This window comes from Quercus robur, chromosome 5 (assembly GCF_932294415.1).
Source record: "Quercus robur chromosome 5, dhQueRobu3.1, whole genome shotgun sequence".
Taxonomy (NCBI): Eukaryota; Viridiplantae; Streptophyta; class Magnoliopsida; order Fagales; family Fagaceae; genus Quercus; species Quercus robur.
In genome coordinates, this window is record NC_065538.1 from 69699985 (window position 1) to 69720489 (window position 20505).

Here is a 20505-nt window from a genome sequence, read left to right on the forward strand (position 1 = left end):
TTGAGTTGTGTGCTTCACAAAAATGTTGTGCCATGACGCCAATAGCCCTAACGTGCTCAGGGATGTCCTACACCATCAATAGCGGGTTTAAGTGAGCCAGGTCAATGATCACACGCGTATGACCCTCTTTTTTTTTTTCCATCAAAAAAAGAATATTAAATATTCTTCCAAAAAAAAAAAAAAAGAAAAGAAAAGAAAAGAGAATATTAAAAATTGATTTGTGAGAATTTATTTTCAATTTATTCACTTTATTTAGTTTGGTACAAAATTTTGAATATTTTTTTTTAGTTATAAAAATAATTTTCTAATTATTTATTTATTTTTTAAACTTTAGCAGGCTAATTAAAAATAAGTTCTCCCAAGCAAGTGCTAAGCGGTAACTAAATGTATCCATCTAAAAAAAAATATAAAAAGAAAAAAAAGGCAAGCTTAACGGGTTATTATTAATAAATAAATTTAAAGATTAACCAACTAAGCATGTATAAAATGAAGGATCAAGCGACAAAACCTTATTTTTATGTGATGTAGTTTGGTTGGAGTCAACCTTTTAACCTAAAGTACTTGTTTAATTTTTCTCAAAAAAATAAAGTACTTGTTTAATGATATATTTGTTTTAACTTAAAACAAATATATCATTAAACAAGTACTTTATTTTGGTCATTTTTTAGGTTAAGGGGTATTTTGGTCTTTTTATTAAGGTTTAAGGGGTATTTTGGTTTTTTTCAGATTTTAGGGGTATTTTGGTCATTTTTAGGTTTAGGTGTATTTTTGGTCATTTTTTAGGTTGAGGGGGTATTTTGGTAATTTTAGTGGTTTTGGGGCATTTTAGAGTTAGGTGATTTGTAGAAATGATAGTTGGATCATAATTGGATCTAATTGGGTACCCAATTAAAACCTAATAAACATTAATATTAATTGAGTTTAATTGGGTTAATACCCATTTAACCCAATTAATAATTGGGTGGGTTTGGGTCTCATTTAAGTGGGTGGGTTTGGATAGGCAAATGGATTTGGGTTGATTTTGCCACCCCTAGTTTTAACTAAAACTCAAGTTTTTATTTTCAGTCAATTGTTTACCCTCTTTAAAATCCCATTTTGTTAAATTTAATTTATACATCTTATTGGCAATGGGCTTACCTATTGGCACCTACCCTTTTTAACCAACCCCCATTCTCTTCTTTAAAAAGAAAAACCAAAAAAGAAAAAGAAAAATTGTATTTTTAAATAAAATAAACAAATAAAAATAAGTTAATGCAAACAAATTTTGGCTGTTCTAGGTTTAAAATATTTATCTTTTTATATTTAGTTAGATTTTATAAGAAAAGAGAGAGTAATAATTTATCTCTACGTGATTTGATACTGTCACAATTTATTTTATAAACTTTCAATTGTTATGTTTCAACCCAAAAGTTTGGAATAAAATAAAGTACTAATAATGATTTTATTTTAATCCAAAGTTCTAAACCTTAGGAACCAAATGTAGTAATTGAAAGAATTTGTTGAACTAAATTGTGATTGGATCAAATCACAAAAATTATTTTTTGTTGAAAATAAAATATAAAAATCAATTAATAAGGACGTAATCTAGTTTCATTTAAATCTAAACTTTGGTTAATGCAAATAATATATAACATAAAATTAGATAATATGGATTATGCATAGAAGAGTTCCATTTGAATCTAAACTTTATGGTGATAAATATAACAATAAAATATTTGTATTTTTTTATTTGTTGATAATTTGATAGTTGAGAGGAGAACGATTTGATCTGTAGAGACATGCGATGAAACACAATGTTTGTAAATAAAATTGTCATTGAACCAAACACAACTACAATCACAAGGTTTAATTGAAAAAAAAAAAAAAAAAAAAAAAAAAAACCAGCGCACGCAGCAAATGAAAGTTATCTAGGAAGCATAGAAACTTGTTCTGCTTTTTCATCTGTAAGATAACAGAAAAACAACATAACTAGTTTAACTTTAAACTACATATAAGCAAAAGCAAAAGCAAAAAAAGAAAAAGAAAAAATAATGTTATCAATTTATTTCAGAGAGAGAGAGAGAGAGAGAGAGAGAGAGAGAGAGCGAGCTTCAATTTCTAGGTAGAGAGTGAAAGTGGGGTGACTGTCTTGTAGGCCCGCCTTTGTTGACCTCTCTCACTCAAGTTTTTTTTTTTTTTTTAGTTGTGGTGTACTTTTTAGCTGGTAAGTTGCCTCTGTATATCACCAAGCTCAAGTAAAAAAAAAAAAAAAAAATCCAAAAAGAGTCAAAGAAGAGAGAGAGAAATAGAGAAAGAAAGAGAGCTTGAAAAGTAGTGATTTTTTGGGGGTGTGCATTTGGCATTTGTGCAAATTTGTGGAAGAGAAGAAATGGGTATTGCTTCTCAGGAAGTGATCAGGCAGTTGCAAGCACTAATAGATCAAGGTCTCTGCTTCACCCAACTTCCTGCTCTTACTTTCTCTTTTTCATTTAAAGATTCCTTTTTTTATTTTTTATTTTTAAATTTTTTTTAATGCTATTCTTTTGCATTAATTTTTTTTTTTTTTTTTGAATAATGGCAGTTGAGGAGCCATTGAAGAAATCATATCAGGTTTGCATTTCCCCTCTTTTCCTGTATTTTTTATTTTTATTTTTAAATTTGATATTTTTGTGTATTTTGTTTAGTAACTTTCTAGTTGCAATTGAGCAAAAATGAAAGCTAGAAATTTTTTTTTTTTTTTTTGGGTGAATTTTGTGAGCAATAGAGTTTGATCCTGAATTATCTTAATAGTTGGTTGGCTGATTGAATGGTTTGATCTGGCAACTGGGTCTTCTTGGTGCCTACCAGCTCTTTTTTGTTCGGTGAACTGAATGTGATGTGATTCAGAACAAGGGTCTAATATGAATTAATTCCTGGCACCACAGTGTGATTTGAATTCACAAGCTGAAGTTCATTGCTTCTCTTTCTTCAGAGTCATAACTACAATAAATTATTCTTGTGGAGTTAGATAAGATTCAATTGCCACACATTCCCATTTGACCAATTCATTTCATGTTTTATGGGGGTGATCAAGGAGAATAAAACCTGGAGGAAATGTGTGACCATTCCCAGAATGTGATATGAGCAAAGAGTACTTGACAAGGCATAAGGTCTGCTTTGTGGACTGTGTAAGACTCAATGGAAGCGGTTATGCTATGCCCTTACCACAATGCCTCAAAGATTTTGTCAGCTATGATGGTTGTCCACAGGATTTGGCATATTCTACAATATTTGGTCATCAAAAAAGTAGTTCCTGGAAATATTCCATGGGTTGTCATTTAATGTGGTGTTTGGCGGCCAATTTGGTAAATCTCATTCATTTTAAATTGTATTTCTCTAAAAAAGTGCAACAGTTCACAAGCTTTTCTTAACGGTGTCAAGAATTCTTGATTCTCGTATCCAATGTTGGGCAAGTTTGGAGGGTGAAGTTAGAAATGATTGCATGTTGCCTGCATCAAAGTATCTAGACTCCACCCACTGGACAAGGTCATTATATCTTCGCAATTGAGGGAAAACAAACACTGTACTTTCCGTTAGAATGATTGCTGATTTCTACTTGTTAGGTTTTTAAGTGTTGGCTAATTCCATTACAAAGGTTGTATTCAAATATTTGGATGTATTTCATTTTTTGTAAAAGTTAGTCCTAAGCTGCCTTGAAGATCTCAAGAGAATTGAAAACTGAGAATTTCACTCGAACATTAAAGCATAGCCCGTCACTCGCTTGAGGCTTGCTTGAGCGAGATTGCGTTGATCATAATTCTGTTTCTACTTTCATAAGGGCTTTCATGACCTGCTTGTACACCTATAAAAACCATGCCTTGTATGGGCTTAAATAGAGAAAAGTGCTGCTACACCCATAGAAACACAAAACCTTTGCCTTTTTCTTCCTTCAGCAAGACTGAAAAACCTTTATATTCTACACACTCATCTTGTGATCCCAAAGAAAGTGATTTAGAGGTTGTTTTGAAAATCCGAGAGCTTTTACAGTGAGTCCACTCCATCAAATCTTTAAGGAGGTCCTTGGAGTTTCAAGGGTTCTGGTTCATGTAGATGAGTTTTGTTTGTTGAGGATTTTGACTTTGGAAGATTCTAGAGGTTCTATGGTTGTTGCAGTAGGCAGGCAAACAAGTCGTTTCAGAGGTTGCAGCAGATTCTAGTGCAAAGGTTTTGTGAATAGACTATTTGTAACTGCTTTTTCTATTGTGAATTTTCTGCAGAATTGAATCACTGGAGTGTTTTTTACATTGAAGATGTTCTTCACTGGTTTTCTGCTTTGTTACCAAATATGTGTCCTTCTATTACTTTTTTGTTTTGTTGCTAACGTGGTGTCCAGAATTCACCGGGCACCTAAATATTCCTCCAGGTATGTATAGTCCCCCAGTCCAACACACAGTAGGTAATTACAGAGAGTAATTCCTTTAGGATTTGGCCCAAGATGCTGGCTAAGAATTTTGAACATAGGATCTCATGAGGCTTGGGAACCACTAGACCATCTCCTTTCATTATATTTACTGCGTTTAGATTTTGTACTTGATAACTGTGGTTGAATTATCTATATGTGCGGATTAATTCACAATAAACTTGTCCAATCAATCACTAAATAACTTGTTAAATCCCCAGTGTAAAATACATAATGGTCTACATCAGATTTTTCACTACTGAATATTTTGGAATAAATTATTGTCCAAAATGCAAAAACACACCCAAGGGTTTGGGTCAGTTGCAAAAACAACCCCCAGGGTTTCAATTTTTCTTTATAACTCCCTGAGGTTATCATATTCACCAAATTGACCTTTGGAACTAACTTTTGTTAGCTCTCATGGACGGAAATATCACATGACCACATTAAGAAGCCTCACCAACTGATTTGCAGCACTGATATATGATGCTCTAGTAATTTTTCGGAAAGAGCTAAAGAAAGTTAGTCCCAAGGGTTAATTCGGCAGATATGAAAACCCTAGGGAGTTATAAGGAAGAATTATACTCTAGGGGGTGTTTTTGAAATTGACCCAAACCCTCGGGGGTATTTTTGCATTTAGGCCTCCATTATTTATGGAGATAGTTTGTCTTTAAGGGTTGGTGGGGATGGAAGAAGTTTTCTTCATTTTGTTCCTTATCTTTTCATGCAGTTGGTGAAAAATTTAGTGTAGTTTGTAGGTAAGAGATGCTTGCTTTGAGCCTCACTTCATGCTATGCTCCTAATCTAAATTAATTGATATTTGTGTTTATTGAATGGATGTAACAATTATCTCTTTATCTGCAGAATGTTCATCAAGGGTATCCAACTGAAAATCTAGCACGTTTCCTAAAAGCAAGGGAGTGGAATGTTCCCAAAGCCCACAAAATGGTTAGATATTAGTCTTTGGTTGAAAACTTTTGCAAATCTTTACAATTATGTTATTGAAACATTCAACTATGATTCTTGTTTTAATTGTTGACATACTTTATGCTTGTATGATGTTCCAGTTGTTGGACAGTTTAAACTGGAGGGTACAGAATGAGATTGACAACATCTTAGCAGTAAGTTTGTATTTTTTTCTGCTTATGGTGTCACATTTTCTTGAAGCTCATAATTTATCCAAGGATGTTTAATTGCTGATTATTTTTCCAAATATATTATATCAACTGATCATTTTCGTAAGATCTTCGATTAATTTGATCTATCAAGTTAGACATCAGCTCTTAGAATCCTTTCTGTTCTTTTTGTTTAAGGCAAGGTGGTACCCAATGTCATATTGTGTGATTGATAAAAAGTAAAAAATCTTTTGCGTGATGTAAAATGTATTAATCCCTTGTCTGCAATTTACCTTGTGAACCAATTTCTGGTAATTTTTGCTTTTATTCATAAACTAAATTTATCATTAACTTTTGTGGTTACCTAGTCTGAGTGCCTATATGACCAATATGGTTATTGAAGCTACCATGGGTGGGCCATCATAGTTCTAGAATTATAGAGGCCACATTTGGATGTTGTATCCTTTAATCTATTGGCATACCAGTGGCTTCTTGATCTGGCCAGTATATAGAAAACCACTATCTATAATTTCCCATGTTATGGATGAAAATCATGTTAGGGCAGCTGAACTGTCAAGTTGTTAGACTCCAAGCACTATTATTTATTTTTATTTTTAAGTAATGCAATTGTATTAAAAATCAAATATACTTTATGTTCACTATGATGAACATAAAGTGTCCAAAAAGTACAAAAGTCTCAAAAGGAAAATCTAAGTGAAACTTGAAACTCTAAATTAGAAGAATATTGTGTGTACCCCAAATCTGGGACCAGTCAAAGAGTCTGAGCAAACAAAGTTTTCAATTGATCCAAGTGGCTCTCCATGTCTTCAAAAGTACGCCTATTCCGCTCTTTCCAAACAAGCCACATCAAACAAGTTGGCACCATGTTCCAAATATCTGAGTCTTGTTTGCCAAACCAATTTCTCGTAGCACTAATGTTTCTTATCATTAGTTGGACATCAACTCACGAGCACACACACACACACACCCCAAGAAACACATTATACACAGCCTTTTTTTTTTGGTGTCAAAGATTGTGTTAGCTTATTAGTGGTTTTGTTCAAAAAAAAAAAAAAAAAAAAAAAAAAAAACTATAAGCATAGTATTGGCCATTGCCAATGAATTCTTTTGTTTCTCATGTGGATGCTGTTTCTTTATACAGAAACCCATAGGCCCTACTGAGCTGTACAGAGCAGTGCGTGATTCACAGCTTATAGGACTGTCAGGTTACTCAAAAGAGGTTCTCATTCTCAACCAAAAAATTATATTGTTTACAGCATTTACATTCTTTATTCTTTAGCTAGCATAGTGTTTATGTATTAAATACTGCAATATGTTGCTCCATGGGGATCACCTAATTCAAAGTAATGATCGTAATTGCATTACTCTCACATGTTCTTGTCTTATTACTCTCCAGGGACTGCCTGTCTTTGCAATTGGTGTTGGGCTCAGCACGTTTGACAAAGCATCTGTAAGTATTATGATAAAATTCCTTATTTACGTTTCATTGGTACCAGTTCTAATATGAGACTACAATTTCTACTGCCTGGTCTTAATAATGTATTTTTATTTATGTTCCTTTTTTATTTTACAGGTACACTACTATGTGCAGTCACACATTCAAATCAATGAATATCGGGACCGTGTAATTTTGGTGAGCATGAAAGTTTGGAATCTCTTAGAAATTTCTTCTGTTGCTGTTTTAGCCTCTATGCTATTTTTTTTTTTATAAGTATTTTAGCCTCTATATTCTGTTATAGCATTTTGCATTATAAAAATATTAAGTCACTGTGTTGATTCATACATAAACTGCCTTTGTAGCCTTCTGCATCTAAAAAATATGGGCGGCCTATTACCACTTGTGTAAAAGTTTTGGACATGACTGGCCTAAAGCTTTCAGCACTGAGTCAGATTAAGGTATAATAACTTGCCACTGTTGAAGTTTTATGTATTTTCTTCCCTGCTGACCCATTTAACTTTGTGAACAATCTTCTTATTACACCCATAAATTATGATATATATTTGTTTTATTTAGATACTTATAATGTTTTTCTATTAGTATCAAAAACAAAAATAGTTACTACATTACTCCTGTACTTGGATGGGAAGGATTTGTAACCAAGCCTTACACATTATTAATCTACTTTGAATTTTTGACCTACATTCAATGATTTTTGGACATTCTCAAGATACATTAATCAGAGTACACAAGAAGGAAATTAAACACTTAGAGAATTTATGAGCGGAAAGTATGATTGTTGAACTCTAAGACAAGCAACATATGATTAGCACTCCATAATAAGTTTCTGTGTAACATCAAATGGGGAAAAAAATAATTCAAAGGATGATGTGGCTACTCAAAGAGCACAATCAGCACATCATTTATTGGTAAGGGAAAATATTAGGTATAATTCCTTAAATACTGTACTTTAGGTTGCCAATTAAATTCAAACACATGGCAGCATTGATCAAGGCAACATGAAATTGCTATTTTTCTCAAGGAAAATTAAATTCGATTAGCGATTTGTTTGAATTTAATTGAGAACCTAAGGTACAACACCTAAAGAATTCTTTTTTATTTTTATTTTGATGAGTAACACCTATAGAATTCTACCTAAGTTTTGCACTATTGGTAATATGAATGTATGTTCTGATACTCTTATGTACCTTCAAAAAGCTCAGCATTAAGCAAATGTTTTTTGGCTTCGGGCATACTGAAACAACAAATTTTAAGTAACTAACTATCTCTAAGAGAAGAACCACTGCACTTTTTCTGTTGAGCTTTGTAGTGTATAAACTTTTAAAGCCATGTAACATTTACTTGGTCTTGTGTTTTCTGCTCTTGCAGTTATTGACAATTATATCAACTATTGATGACTTGAACTACCCAGAGAAGACAAATACATATTACATTGTAAATGTTCCGTATATATTTACAGCATGTTGGAAGGTAAGCCTCAATGTTGTTGATCGATACAATTTAATATTATGGTTTGCTATAAACCAGTGTTTCCCCTTGATGCATTGGTTCAATTTGAGCGCTTGTTTATATATTAAGCTCATTTAGGAGTAAATGCCTTCCATTTTCTTCTTCATCTTCTTTTTCCTGGACAAACCTTTTTGGTATGGTAACAATGTAACTTTAACTATTAGCAGGTTGTCAAGCCACTTTTGCAAGAAAGGACAAGGAAAAAAGTTCAGGTCTTGCCAGGTTGTGGACGAGATGAGCTCTTGAAGGTCTGCCCCCATTATCCAAAATCTTTTGTAATACTTGACTTAGATATCATTTGGATGCTTATGTATAGCTTCTTTCACCACTGACTGTAATTGTCAGTGTTCCTCCGTCTTTAATACATTTAGTTGTTAACCCATGTGATACACAGGAAAGTTGATAAAATGGTATTTATTTAAATATATTAATGAATTAAAAGTCAAATTACAGAATTTTAAGAAAAGATGCGATATAATTGAATCAGAAATATTTGTTTAGCAAAGGCCAAATGTAATTTAATCAGAATGTTTAGTGTTAGGTTGCTTTTTATTCTACTAAAACACTGAATTTTATTTCTTTAAACTCACATATTAAAAAAATCAATTGAAAAAAATATATATTATAATGATGATGTGAAAAAATGTAGGATTCCAAAACTTACGTGGCAATATAACAAAGAGTCAACCAAAAAATCTAGCCAACTCCAAAAAATTTGCAAGGCATGGTTGTTGTATATAGAATACACAGATATGGATTTCATGGTCATGGTGTCCCAGAGATCATTATTGGAATACTCTTATAATAACTAGTAGTTTTGACCCAGTATCTTTGCTGATGTTAGCAAAGCTTTGTTCAGATATTGGATAGCTTGCATAATCAATGTTTAAGTAGCATTATCGTTTTAGGCCATGGGATGGGGTGGAATATTCTCCTATTCATGGATGCTGGAGTTTCAGCCTTTGGCTCTGTTTCAGTCAATAATCAAGCCTCCTGTATTCCTCTTCTGATGTCAAGTACTTGTTGAAAGATGTGTTAAAAATACTGGCTACGGATAAAGGATGCAATGGCAAAAGTTCTATGTTTCCTTACCACTAGAACTCAAGTGAATACTGAATATGCAGAATAACTGTTGAATGGTTTTCAGTCTGCTGTTCTCTTGTTTCAGATGACTAATCTTGTTGGTTTTTGTGTTTGATGTAGATAATGGATTATGCTTCTCTCCCACATTTCTGTAGAAATGAAGGCTCTGGATCATCTAGGCATTCAGAGAATGGATATGAAAATTGCTATTCCTTGGACCATCACTTCCATCAACAGCTCTACAACTACATAAAGCAGCAAGCTTCAAAACGTGAACCTGTTGCGCCCATAAAACATGGTTCCTTTCACGTGGATCTGCCTGAACCTGTTGCAGAAGGAACGGAGATTGCTAAAACCATAGAATCTGAGTTACACAAGTTTGGGAACGGGAACGGGATATCTGGCTCGCTAAATGGGCTCAAGATTAACAATGATTGAAATTATGTAGCTCAATTTCTTTCATCATTTGCAGTGATACACGTGAAAAGCCTTGATGAATGCCCATTCACGTTTTTGGAGCTGTGGTAGAAGGCATATGGTCTTCCTGATCCACCATTCTAGTTATACCATATAAATGTAATAATAGTGGCTTATGTTATCCCAAAATGAATTCCAATGGGAAAATCTATATGGTGTATGTAACTTGACTATTGGCTGGATAATCAGTTTATAAGATACCCTCAGCCTGACAATTCTCTAGAGAATTGCATTTGTAGTTTGCACAGATTTAAGTCTAATATTACTAGGGCAGAAGAATCTGTTTCAGAAATTAGCAGTTTGTAGCTTTGACTGTTAACTATTGGTTTGATTTACTTCATTGTTTTGGCTGCTGGCTAATAATTAATTGTTTGAAAATTCGTTTTTTATATTTAAAAAGTCAAGTTTTTGTTGAAAGCAATTTCTTTTACCAATACAAATGACCATGGAGTGCTTTGCGTTGACCGGTTCTGAGAATGGGAGATTATCAAATGGTTTGGCCCCTACTGGCCCCTTGTCCGGTCCGGTGCCATTCTGTCCTTTGGATTACCGAATGCTTTCAACAGCCATGAATCCATGGTTGCTATTGATTTACTGACTTCATAAACGGCCATTGAAGAACATATCTCAAAATGTGAAATATGTGTAAACTATATACGTCTCTTTTTCCCTGTTATATTCATCTCTTTAGTTCTGTATTGACAAACCTGATGATCCATTAGGGAACACCTACATAATTTGTTAAACATTTAGCTATTGCTACTGAGAATCCAAGAAATTACCATGAAGGATTTTTGGCTACACAATGTCAGGGTTCAATATTTTTTTCCCTGTTTTTGAATCTCTCAAATTTGCACAATTTTTTTGGGGAAGACACATAGCTAACATGGTTGCCTCATCTGGGAAATGAGGAGCTCCAGTAATTCTAGTTTATCTTCAAATGCAAGAGTGTCATTGAGACTGAGCAAACGTGATCTTGCAAAGCACATATTTTCTCTTGGTTCATCCTGATCTCTCTAGCAGGTGTTGCTTTTACAATCCTAAAGCAGTAGGGGGGTTGACCCTGACAACCTCCCTGAATCCTCTTTAAAAGAAGAAGAAGCTTCAGAACTCCCAATTTTTTCTTGTTGTCGCCACCTCCGTAGTTCACCCTCGACCATTGTTTTTGCTGATTCTGCCATCTCTGCTTTTGTCAGAGCTATCTTGGTTGCTGTCTTCATTTCATCAATTTCTTTCAAATTGGCCTCCAACTTTCTATCTGCTTCATTTTTACTTGCATTGATTGCTTCTAACTGAGCCATGGCAGCTAGCTCTTGCTTTTCAGCCAAATTTATTGACTCCTGGGCTTTCCTACTCAAGGAGTCAAACCGCTTCAATGACAACTTGATCGTTGGAGCAGAATCTGAGTTCAAAGAGTGAAGAGTATTCTTTTTCTCAGATAAAATCCTCATCTCATCAAGGGCTCTCTTTTCAGCTGCCTTTGCTTCCTCAGCCTCTCTCAAGGCGAGTTCTAGTATTTTCTCTGCTTCCTCTGATGCAATTGTGGCGGCTTCAGCTTCTTGCCTCAGCTCATTAGCATTTCTCTTCATCTCTTCTGCTTCCTGTTCAGCATTTTCAGCTTCTGATAATAGCTGCTGGAGTTTCAGTTCTGCCACTGCCTTGCTATTCTGTACTTCAGTATTCAGTTTAGCAGCTAAGGATTCTTCTGCCACTTCCTTCTCCTTCAATTCAGCCTGCTCTTTCTTCACATCCTCCAGTTCCAGCCGAAGGGAACTCACTGATTTTCGAAGAGAGCTTTCTTCTTCAGCAAGTTTCTGCAGTGTCTTTGTGGATTCGTTGAGCTCTGAGGTTACAACTCTCACACTATCCATTTCAGAAGCATGTGCCTTCTTCATCTCCTCTTGCAGGACTTCAATCTCTGCACTTGTTTCTGCAAACTTAGCCTCTAAATTTCTATCTGATTCAGGATTAACCTCTTTTTTCAAGGACAACACTTTTTTATCTACTTCTCTCTTGGCAGATTTGAATGATTCTATGCAGGCATCCTTTTCTGCCACAATCTTTGAGTGTTCTTGTTGGGCGTGTGGGGTGGCATGCTTTAGATGTTGAATTGATGATTGCATTGCTGCAATTTCCTTTGAAAGCTCCCTAGCCTTTTTTGTGTTAATGTTTACAGAACGCTTAGCTTCTGCTCCTTGTTGGAATGCAGCCAATTTTGCTTCTAAGGCAGCATCAAAATCCTGCCGAATTTTGTTGAGCTCTTGCTTTGCAGAATCAAGTTCAGTAACAATGGTTGTGTACTCCTTTCTTGCATAATCCAGTTCTTGTTTCCAAGCTTCACATCCAATGGCATTTCTTGATTTTTCCACTTCAAGGTTCTTGGATTTATTCTTCACAGCTTCTGCAGCTTCAATTGCTGATTGCTTGGACTCATTTACAGATTTGAGCTTGGTGGTCAAATCTTGCACTGTTCTCTTAGCCTTTTCAAGCTCTGTAAGTGCCCGAGTTTTTGTACATTGTGTCTTCACCAGATGTTGCTTAATCTCGTTTAGTTCATTCTGGGCCAATAGAAGTTGTGTCTCCTTGTCCAGTATATTCTGGCAAATAAGGAAGAAAAAGGTCACATCTTTATGACATTAGACAAAGATGCTACATAAAAGAGACATCATCATATCTTATGTTCACCATCATTGTCACTCAAGCATTGCAACTTTATAGTTTAGATTAAAGGTTATTTGGGTATTCATTAAGACATATTCCAGAAAATCATCGGTGGCTATTGCACTATCTTTGCATCACAGGCAATGGACCCTAGCCTCTAATTCACTAATAATAACAAATAGTCCTGGTGTTCAATCTCTAACGATGTGGCTTGGCAATGGAATAACCATATGTACCTCTGAAGAAAGTTTTGACTTCCTGGCAGCAGATTTGTCCCTAGAGACAGCTACTTCACCAAATAGACTAACAGCAGCTTTGACAGATTGGAAAGGTGCCCTGGTGTCGATCTCTCCCACCTCCGTCCTCGAAGAATCTAGAGGAACCTTTTGGCGATCTTTCATGCGGATATTGACCATCTCTTCCTTTGGAACTTAGCTGCAAAATCATTTGAAATTAACATCATGCAGAATTGAGACATATATAATAGCAGCAGAAAAGTCAATTACTTTTGAGTTTTCAAGTCCAATACTATAATTTGATTAAGAATTTTTATCCAAATTATGAAGATAATTATATTGAAACCTCCTGGCACCCTAGGAGTTCTTGGAAAGGATCATAATTATAAAATTTCCACTTTATTTTTAAAAAAGAAGAAGTCATTTTGAACATATAAAACTAAAAATTTGTAAATGATTGAGAATGTTTATATAGAATTCAAGACTAAGATCAGAGACAATTGGACAATTCTACAAAAGAACAAATACACGTCTTCAATAGAGTCGAATAATTAAAACTACATATCAAAAAATGGATAAATGAAACTGTCAAATGCCTTGTGATATCCCCAGGCATAAGTTGCTGTAGCACAAATTCTTCCTTCAATTACCAAAGACACAGAGAAACATTTACAATCTATCAGAGAATGCAATATCATATGCCTATTTCTACAGCCAAAACACAATTGATACTATTGCTTTGAATTTGGCTAGAATAATAAGAGTGTAATATGTATCATCCAATTTTGCGAAATATAAAATGCAACATTAACATTAATCAAACTAAGGAAGAACAACATGGTTAATATTACAAACAAATAAGGCATTCAAAAAATTGAAAACTTTGAATACATGAACATTATTAGATATGAACTGAAAATTGCGAAAGCCTTACATGAATTGAAATTGCATAATCATTAGAAGAAGGCCACGCACCCAAAAAGACTGAAATAAATTGCCAAGCCTGAGATTGAATTTAAGAGATATGCAATTTTTTTTTTAAATAAAGATGTATACAAATTTTGATGGACCTTAAAAGAACAAAAATGATAATACAGGCTGGATGGTATTTGAAAACAAGAACATCCCAAGATTAAGGTTATAGTTTTTATTAGTTAAAACTTAAAAGCCTTTTTTACCTAGTGCAATTAATTGTCCTGATATAGCGGGGAAGACAGATCGCTCTGAGGTGGATTTTTACGGTACATTCCAACCGTTTTGTTGTTTTGAAAAGACAAGATTGCCCTCAACTATAAGAGTTTGCGTCAAACAAATGTGATAACTCTTGGCCCCTTGGGGGCTTTAAGAAGGGCATATGTGGGAAAGGCCAAGAAGTAGTCGTGACATGATGGTCTTTCTATAAATATAAGTACTTGTGAGATAGGAGTACAAGGATCGGGGTTTAAATCTTCACATAGAAGTTTCACACACATACAAATGAAGATGCTTGCTTTTTGTTAAGACCAAAAACCATCTTGATGCACCTTAGCTAAGAGTACTGTAACTTAACTGGTAAAAAATAATAATTACATATATAATGACATTTTCCAGTGTTTCTAATGGGAAAGTCCATGGTTCAAATCCTCTCATAAGCAAAACTAGAAATTTTGCTTGAGGACAACTTTTAATCAATAATACATACACTTTCGTCTTTACTTTAATGTGACAGGGTAATGTTTTAGGATTTACAAGAATGTTAAAAGATTTCCATGTTTGGTTGCAAATCACATTAGAGAATCAGATGCTAGGGTATCTGGATTCCCCATCAACCCCTTTTTGTAGGAATCTGAATTCCCTTTAAAACAAGTAGGTAGCCATATTCTCAAACTTAAAAGAAGTTGTATTTTTTATAAATTGACAATTTTAATTATTTTTCCTTATCATTCAAGTAAATGAGATAAAACGCAAAACAACTCGTCAATATCTCTTCTCATGTCTTTATCTCTTTTCGCCAAAACAACATAAATAGGATATACAACTCTATTGATATATTCATTAAAAAATATTTATTCAGGTTTTACGCGTAGAAAAAAAAAAAAAGTTTGAAGGGGACCTCCATTGTTTTTAGGTAGTCACTTTTAGTGTTGTTGTGTGTGTTGCTCAATAAATTATTAATGGGTCTATTTTTATAGAAATTTGTTAATGTATTTATTCGTATCTCAGATCTTGGTTTTGTTTAGTTGCTATAAATATAGATTTGGATTGGTGGCTTTGTTTGTTTGTTGTTGTTGTTGTTGTTTTTTTTTTTTTTTTTTTTGTGTTTTTTGTGTTTTTTGTTTTTAGATTAATGGCTTTGTGTTGGTTGAACTTCAGAAGTTTCAAATTTTTTTGAGTTTTCTTAAATGTCAAGTTTTTATTTCTTGAGTATGATTGCAGTGATGACCCGACCACCACTAAATCGTAAAAAGAAAATTTTAGTTGTGTTGTTTCATCAATTAGATTTACTCCGTCAAATGTGAATGATGTTAGTGTATATGTGTGCAATAGAAATTCTTTCTAGGAACAGAAGAGTTAGAAGAATTGGAGATTAACGCTCTATTTGTTTCGAAGTAAAATATTTTCAGGAAAATATTTTACACATTTTACCATGTTTGTTTTGTTGTAAAATCTAGTCAACTATAAAATATTTTCTGGTCAAACTGTAAAATTAAGGCAAGAAGAAGTAAAATATTTTACGCTTAAAATTTTGGTAAAACATTTTACATTTTACAATCTCTTACGCGTGGAGATCACATTCACAGACCAACCACTCCCAACTCTAGCCCAAGCCACAGATAGGGAGAGCACTCACCCGCAGCACAACCTTCAAAGCCACCCACTCTTCTTAGAGATGGAAGTAATTACCTGCATGTACGGCTGCTCATGACTTTCATGGAGCAATTGTGTTGCTGTTTTGTTGTTTGATGCTAATTTAGGGATTTTTTTTCCTAGGCCCTTTAGATTTGGTTTTGTTTTGCACACATCTCCACTGCTAGGCCCTGTCACACAAAAAATTTATAGATCTCTACTAGTGTCCTTGCAAATTTGGTTTTTTTTTTTTTTTTTTTTTTTTTTTTTTTTTTTTTTTTAACCTTGAAATAGGCACTTGTAAATGAATTTTCAAATATGCAACTAAACACCGTAAAATGAAAATATTTTTTGTAAAATATTTTACCTTTGAAAATATTTTACATCGGAACAAACAAATTAAGCCTAATACTCAAACTTTCTAGTAAAAGTGTTTTATGAGAAATGAGTAAAACTAACACCATATGAAGATTAATACTCAATCTTTCTTTCCAACTTCTTAATTTTATGTTTTTTTTTTTTTTTGCAATTAATTTTTTAACATTATGACTTTTAATTAGAAGTCATTCTTTCATGTAAGATTATGTAAATCTCAATAAGAATTAGTCATGGAAAATTGATAATTTTAATACTTTTATTTTATACTTATGATATGAGTGAAAATCACACATTTGTATAATATACTTAATATTTGTATTCTTGTTTATGGGATAATTTTTCTTCATTAAAAATGATCCTCTTGAATATTAGAATATAAAATATGTAGCACTTATTTTTGAAAGGAAGGAACTCATAACTTGGAGGGGAAGCACAAAATTAAAAAAATTCATCACTTTCTTAAGTGAGAGTGGCCTTATTCAAAATTTTGGTCCCACACCCTTGAATCCGCCATCCCCCACTATCGAATATCCAAAAAAGAAAGAAAGAAAGAAAGAAGGTTAAATTAGCTAATAGGTAATTTTAGTCTCATTAAAATATGTTGCATTAAATTAGCTAGGTGGTAGTTAAATTTTCCAATTGTTGCAATAATTGGTCAGGTTTGGCATGAAAGGGAGATTGAAATATTTTGTAGTAACAAACTAGAATCTTGAGATTACAATATTGTATTAATTTTTTTATCTATATTATTTATAAGAGGATTCTCTTCTTTAGACTGGAATTTTATGTGATCAAAAAATATCTCTAAGCCTTAGCTTTAATAGGGAAAAAACTTGAGGATAACTCGGTAAAAATATATCTCCAACTCCACTTAAAATGCTTACAAAATAAGACACTCCCCTATTAATCTATATCTTCAAAACAAACTTATCCTTTTTTTTTAAATAAAAAAAAGAAAGAAAGAGAAATTATGACACTAAACCGAAAAAAAAAAAAAAAAAAAAACTCACTGCATGTACAAAGCGCATGTGATAAGGCAATGGTTACATTCTTAAAAGAGGTTGCATATACAGCTCAACCTTTCTCATGTAAGGGTTGGATTAAAAAGATTAGGTGACAGCTTGGATAAAAATTGAATGTTACTGGGCCAATATAGGCTTGAAATTATTTTTTAAAAAGTATAGGCTTGCGATTTCTTGGGCTCTTAACAAGTTATTTTGGTATAGTAGGTCAATAAGTTAACCTGGATAATTATAAACTGATTGGGCCAATACTCAATTGATTTTTTATTTCCAAATATATACCTTTTTTTGTTGTTGTGTTTATATGTCAAATTAAATAATCAATGAAACTATATTTCTATTTTTTTCCATTAATCTTACAGTTTGAGATTAACCAGTAACTAATTTGTGTGATGCATGAGAATGTATTTCGAAACAATAAGTGTCAAATTAGTTGAGTATAATATATATTCACATGTATTTAAAATTATATTCACATATAATTTTATAAATCTATCGTATTTTTTATATCAAAATATTGGCTTTTAACATGCTATCTATTAGAATAGTAAAAAAAAAAAAACCTATATATAACTATATCATCCATGCAAGGTTTAGAAACCCGGACCGGACCGGACGGTCCGACCGAGAAAACCTTGAATTGGCCATTTTACGGTCTGTTAAACATGAAAAACCGTTCCATGCAAAAAAAAAAAGCAATGAACCGTACGGACCGCAGTCGGACCGTCCGGTTCAGGTGGTTCACACGGGTCCTTTGTTTCAAGCCTTAAACAGCACCGTTTGGACTCTCTTCCCTGTTTTTTTTTTCTTATACCGCGTCGTTTGGACTTTGGAATTGGATCATTCTCTCAAACAAGAAACCCTCGCCTCACTCTTTCAATCAAGAAACCCTCGGTAAATACCGGCCAAAATTCAAGATTCGGCCGGCATGGAGTTTGGACTGTAAAACTAAAATCTCAAACAAACAAACAAACAAACAAAAAAAGAAGAAGAAAGAAATGAAATAAACAAGCGTACCTTACAAAAAAAAAAAAGCAAAACAAAAAAGCCACAGTGAGAAAGTGAGAAACTTGAGTGAGAAGTGGAGAGAAGTCAGATGAGATGAAGCACTAACTGGTAAGTTGAAGAAGACGCATAGTCGAACACAAAGGAAAAAAGTAGAAGAAAGAGGAAGACAGCATATAATGACAAAGATGAGGGGAAATTTAAATCTGAGAAGAGTGTGACTAGACGTGTGTGGATGAGAAAATAGAAGAGAAAAAAAAAGAAAAGAAAAGGGAGTGTGAGTGAACCAGCTGGTGGAGAAACTACACCCTGTTTCGGGTGTATGTTTCCTCCATCTCACAAGCTGGTGGGACCCACAGCTGGTAGGTCCCACCAGCTGTGAAACAGAAGAAACATACACCCGAAACAGGGTGTAGTTTCTCCAGCTGGTGAGGAGAAAAGGAATAATATAAAATATTGAAAATATAATTGGTTGGGCAGAGTGCAAGCCAACTTTCAGTTTCATACTTTCATTTTGTACGTTGTTGTTGTTGTTGTTTTTTTTGTTTTTGTTTTTTTTTTTTTTCATTAAAAGAATTAATTAGTATACTTTAATAAAATAATGGTAGTCTAAGTAAATGATCATATTAGTACTAAGATAACAAGTTTTATAAATGTATTAAAAATATAAATTTTTATAATTTTTTTTTTGTAAGTAATAAGATATGAAATTATATATATATATATATATATATATATATTTGCAGTAGTTCCAAAATGGTACACTAAAATGAGTTCGTACCGACCCAGTACCGAAACATTTCATTCCAATAGACAAACCGAAATAGTATTCATAACATTGGTTTTATGTATTTTTGTAAGAAACAATGTGTAATAGATTACACATTGTTACTGTGAAGTGGTTAGTTCTGTGAAAGCCATTGTTAATATGAAACCTACTATTGGTGGATTACTTTCAAACCTTGGGATAGATCAAGGGCTAGATGATATAAAAGATTTGCTTGGTGAAACACTCGTCTTGGAGCTTGTTAGTTAAATCCTTGGTGAATTAGACTATTTTAGTTAATTTTTCTATTTTTTATTAATTTAATATTTTTATATATATTTAAAATAATTATTAAATTAATTATGACGTCATCACGGTTCGACCTCGGTTCAACCTCAGTTCGACCTCAAAATTCTTGAACCTCTCTCTTTTATGGTTCAATGAACGGTTCAGGTTTCAAAACCTTGATGATCCATGCATTTCAACACCAACGGAATTCGAATGATAAAAACACCAAATTGATACAAATAATTATTGATTATAAACTTATACAATAATCAAATTAAGAGTTAAAGAAAAGAATAAACACACTTTTTTTTTTTAGAAGAATAAACACACTAATTAGCATAAGTCAAGTATGGAAATTAATACAAAAAGCTTTTGTAAAATCTAGAGATGAGACGAAAGAGTCGCTACAAATACCCAAAATATAATATATATGAGATGGGTTCAAGTTACACCTGGTGTAACTCTAAAGAGTTACACCTTTTCTAAACCATTAGATTTAAGTAGATCCAACGGTAAAAAAAGACACTCATTAATGGTAATATTTAGATTAGGATCTCATTAATTATCATTTATTTATTACATTCCATACCTATCTCTAAACCTAAAAAAAAGGTATACGTCTCTCTCTCTTTCTCCTCCACTATACATTTCTCTCTTTTTCTTTCTCCTCCACTGCTCTTCCACCGCTCTTCCACCTCCATGGCCAGGTTGCCGGCAGAAAGAAAAAAAAAGCCACAGCCGCTGGACGCACAATTGGAATTTCTGATCACCACACTTTGCTTGGGCCTTAGGTTTATTCAAAAGGAACTGATAATTTCACATATTTTGTAGCTAGCCTATAAGGCCCATACGCGACTGAACTAGTGCTACATATATGATTATTGGAATGTAAACTAGTCCACTACAAAATTTTGAAGATGATCAGTACTAATGCGAATACCGCAATACCAAGTTACTAACTAAATTGACTAACATATTGGTCCATAAAATTTTTCTCCTGCATGTGCGTTTGCTATGTTTCCTTTTGTAATTAAGCAAAATTGAAAAGAATATCCAGAGCCTAGACCAGTAGTTTTTGCTTGTTAGGTGACAGATCCACCAAGTCCTTTTCAGTGTAACACTAAATTAAGTCGTTATTTGAGTTGTTATACTAGATATGTCACACTTTCCCAACCTTTTTATTTTTATTTTTTGGGTTGCTGAAGTCTGAATTCTGAACAAACAAATATAAGAACAAAAACC

The 20505-nt window shown here is 33.3% G+C and overlaps 2 protein-coding genes across 3 annotated transcripts; one reads left to right on the top strand and one right to left on the bottom strand.

Annotated features, from left to right (window-relative positions):
* Positions 1 to 2221: 2221 nt before the first annotated feature.
* Positions 2222 to 10373, top strand: LOC126726862 (phosphatidylinositol/phosphatidylcholine transfer protein SFH2-like). 2 transcript variants are annotated; one of them, XM_050432268.1, is made up of 11 exons: positions 2222 to 2423; positions 2561 to 2589; positions 5282 to 5365; positions 5485 to 5538; positions 6695 to 6772; positions 6950 to 7003; positions 7127 to 7186; positions 7354 to 7449; positions 8381 to 8482; positions 8689 to 8769; positions 9725 to 10373. In XM_050432268.1, exons 1-11 carry the CDS (start codon positions 2369 to 2371, stop codon positions 10040 to 10042), a joined length of 1011 nt encoding a protein of 336 aa, XP_050288225.1. In that variant the 5' UTR covers positions 2222 to 2368; the 3' UTR covers positions 10043 to 10373. The 2 variants fall into 2 exon arrangements, with proteins under 2 accessions (XP_050288225.1, XP_050288226.1); XM_050432269.1 differs by lacking the exons at positions 2222 to 2423; positions 2561 to 2589 and adding an exon at positions 3592 to 4182.
* A 637-nt stretch (positions 10374 to 11010) lies between these two features.
* On the bottom strand, positions 11011 to 13172 carry LOC126726861 (WEB family protein At1g12150). The gene is made up of 2 exons (XM_050432266.1): positions 12979 to 13172; positions 11011 to 12678 (listed from the first exon to the last, which is right to left on the bottom strand). The coding sequence occupies exons 1-2, from the start codon at positions 13156 to 13158 to the stop codon at positions 11122 to 11124; spliced, it is 1737 nt and encodes a 578-aa protein (XP_050288223.1). The 5' UTR covers positions 13159 to 13172; the 3' UTR covers positions 11011 to 11121.
* Between the last annotated feature and the right edge of the window lie 7333 nt (positions 13173 to 20505).